The sequence below is a fragment of the Penaeus monodon genome, chromosome 33 (genome assembly GCF_015228065.2).
Source record: "Penaeus monodon isolate SGIC_2016 chromosome 33, NSTDA_Pmon_1, whole genome shotgun sequence".
NCBI classification, from domain to species: domain Eukaryota; kingdom Metazoa; phylum Arthropoda; class Malacostraca; order Decapoda; family Penaeidae; genus Penaeus; species Penaeus monodon.
In genome coordinates this window covers 35,268,104-35,268,649 of record NC_051418.1, presented here as the reverse complement: position 1 = coordinate 35,268,649, position 546 = coordinate 35,268,104, and the positions used below count along the sequence as shown (strand labels likewise).

At 33.3% G+C, this 546-nt stretch overlaps 1 protein-coding gene across 1 annotated transcript in view; it reads left to right on the top strand.

Moving 5' to 3' along the window:
- Nucleotides 1-546, top strand: part of LOC119594427 (carbohydrate sulfotransferase 11-like) — a gene marked incomplete at its 5' end in the record, with an annotated part of 6,664 nt that extends 6,118 nt beyond the window's left edge. Inside the window, 1 exon segment of the mRNA XM_037943488.1 lies at nucleotides 306-546. Coding sequence (XP_037799416.1) covers nucleotides 306-503 — 198 coding nt within the window. The 3' untranslated portion in view covers nucleotides 504-546.

Sequence of the window (546 nt, the reverse complement as noted above, 5' to 3'; positions counted from 1 at the left end):
CATTTACATTCTAGGTCCCTTGGCTCTCTGCACACCTCTAATTTTATTTTTTTCTCGTATACTTAGTGCATAATTTTCTTTATATTTCACCTTTTTATTTTTAATTATTTAATTTATTTGTTATTCATTTTACATTCTAGGTCCCTTGGCTCTCTGCACACCTCTAATTTTATTTTATTTATTTTTTATTTTTTTATTATTTCGTATATTTCCGTGTATGATTTTCTTCCTTATATGCTGTTATTTTATTTCAACCTTTTTATTTTTAATTCATTTATTTTTTGTTTATTCTTTTTATATTCTAGGTCCCTGGGCTCTCCGCGGTGGTCAAGCCTCACAAGGTCCATTCCTCACACACCGACTACGGCGCCGTCACGAGGCAGTATTTCTCGCAACTTTCGGCCTTGAAACTCGCTCGTCTTTACGATATTTATAGAAATGATTTTATGATATTTGGTTACAATGTGACGCGGTATTGGGAGTACGTTGGTGCAGTTTTTTAGATAGGTGGTTGTTTGGCTTGAGGTTTTGTTATTGACTTCTTTT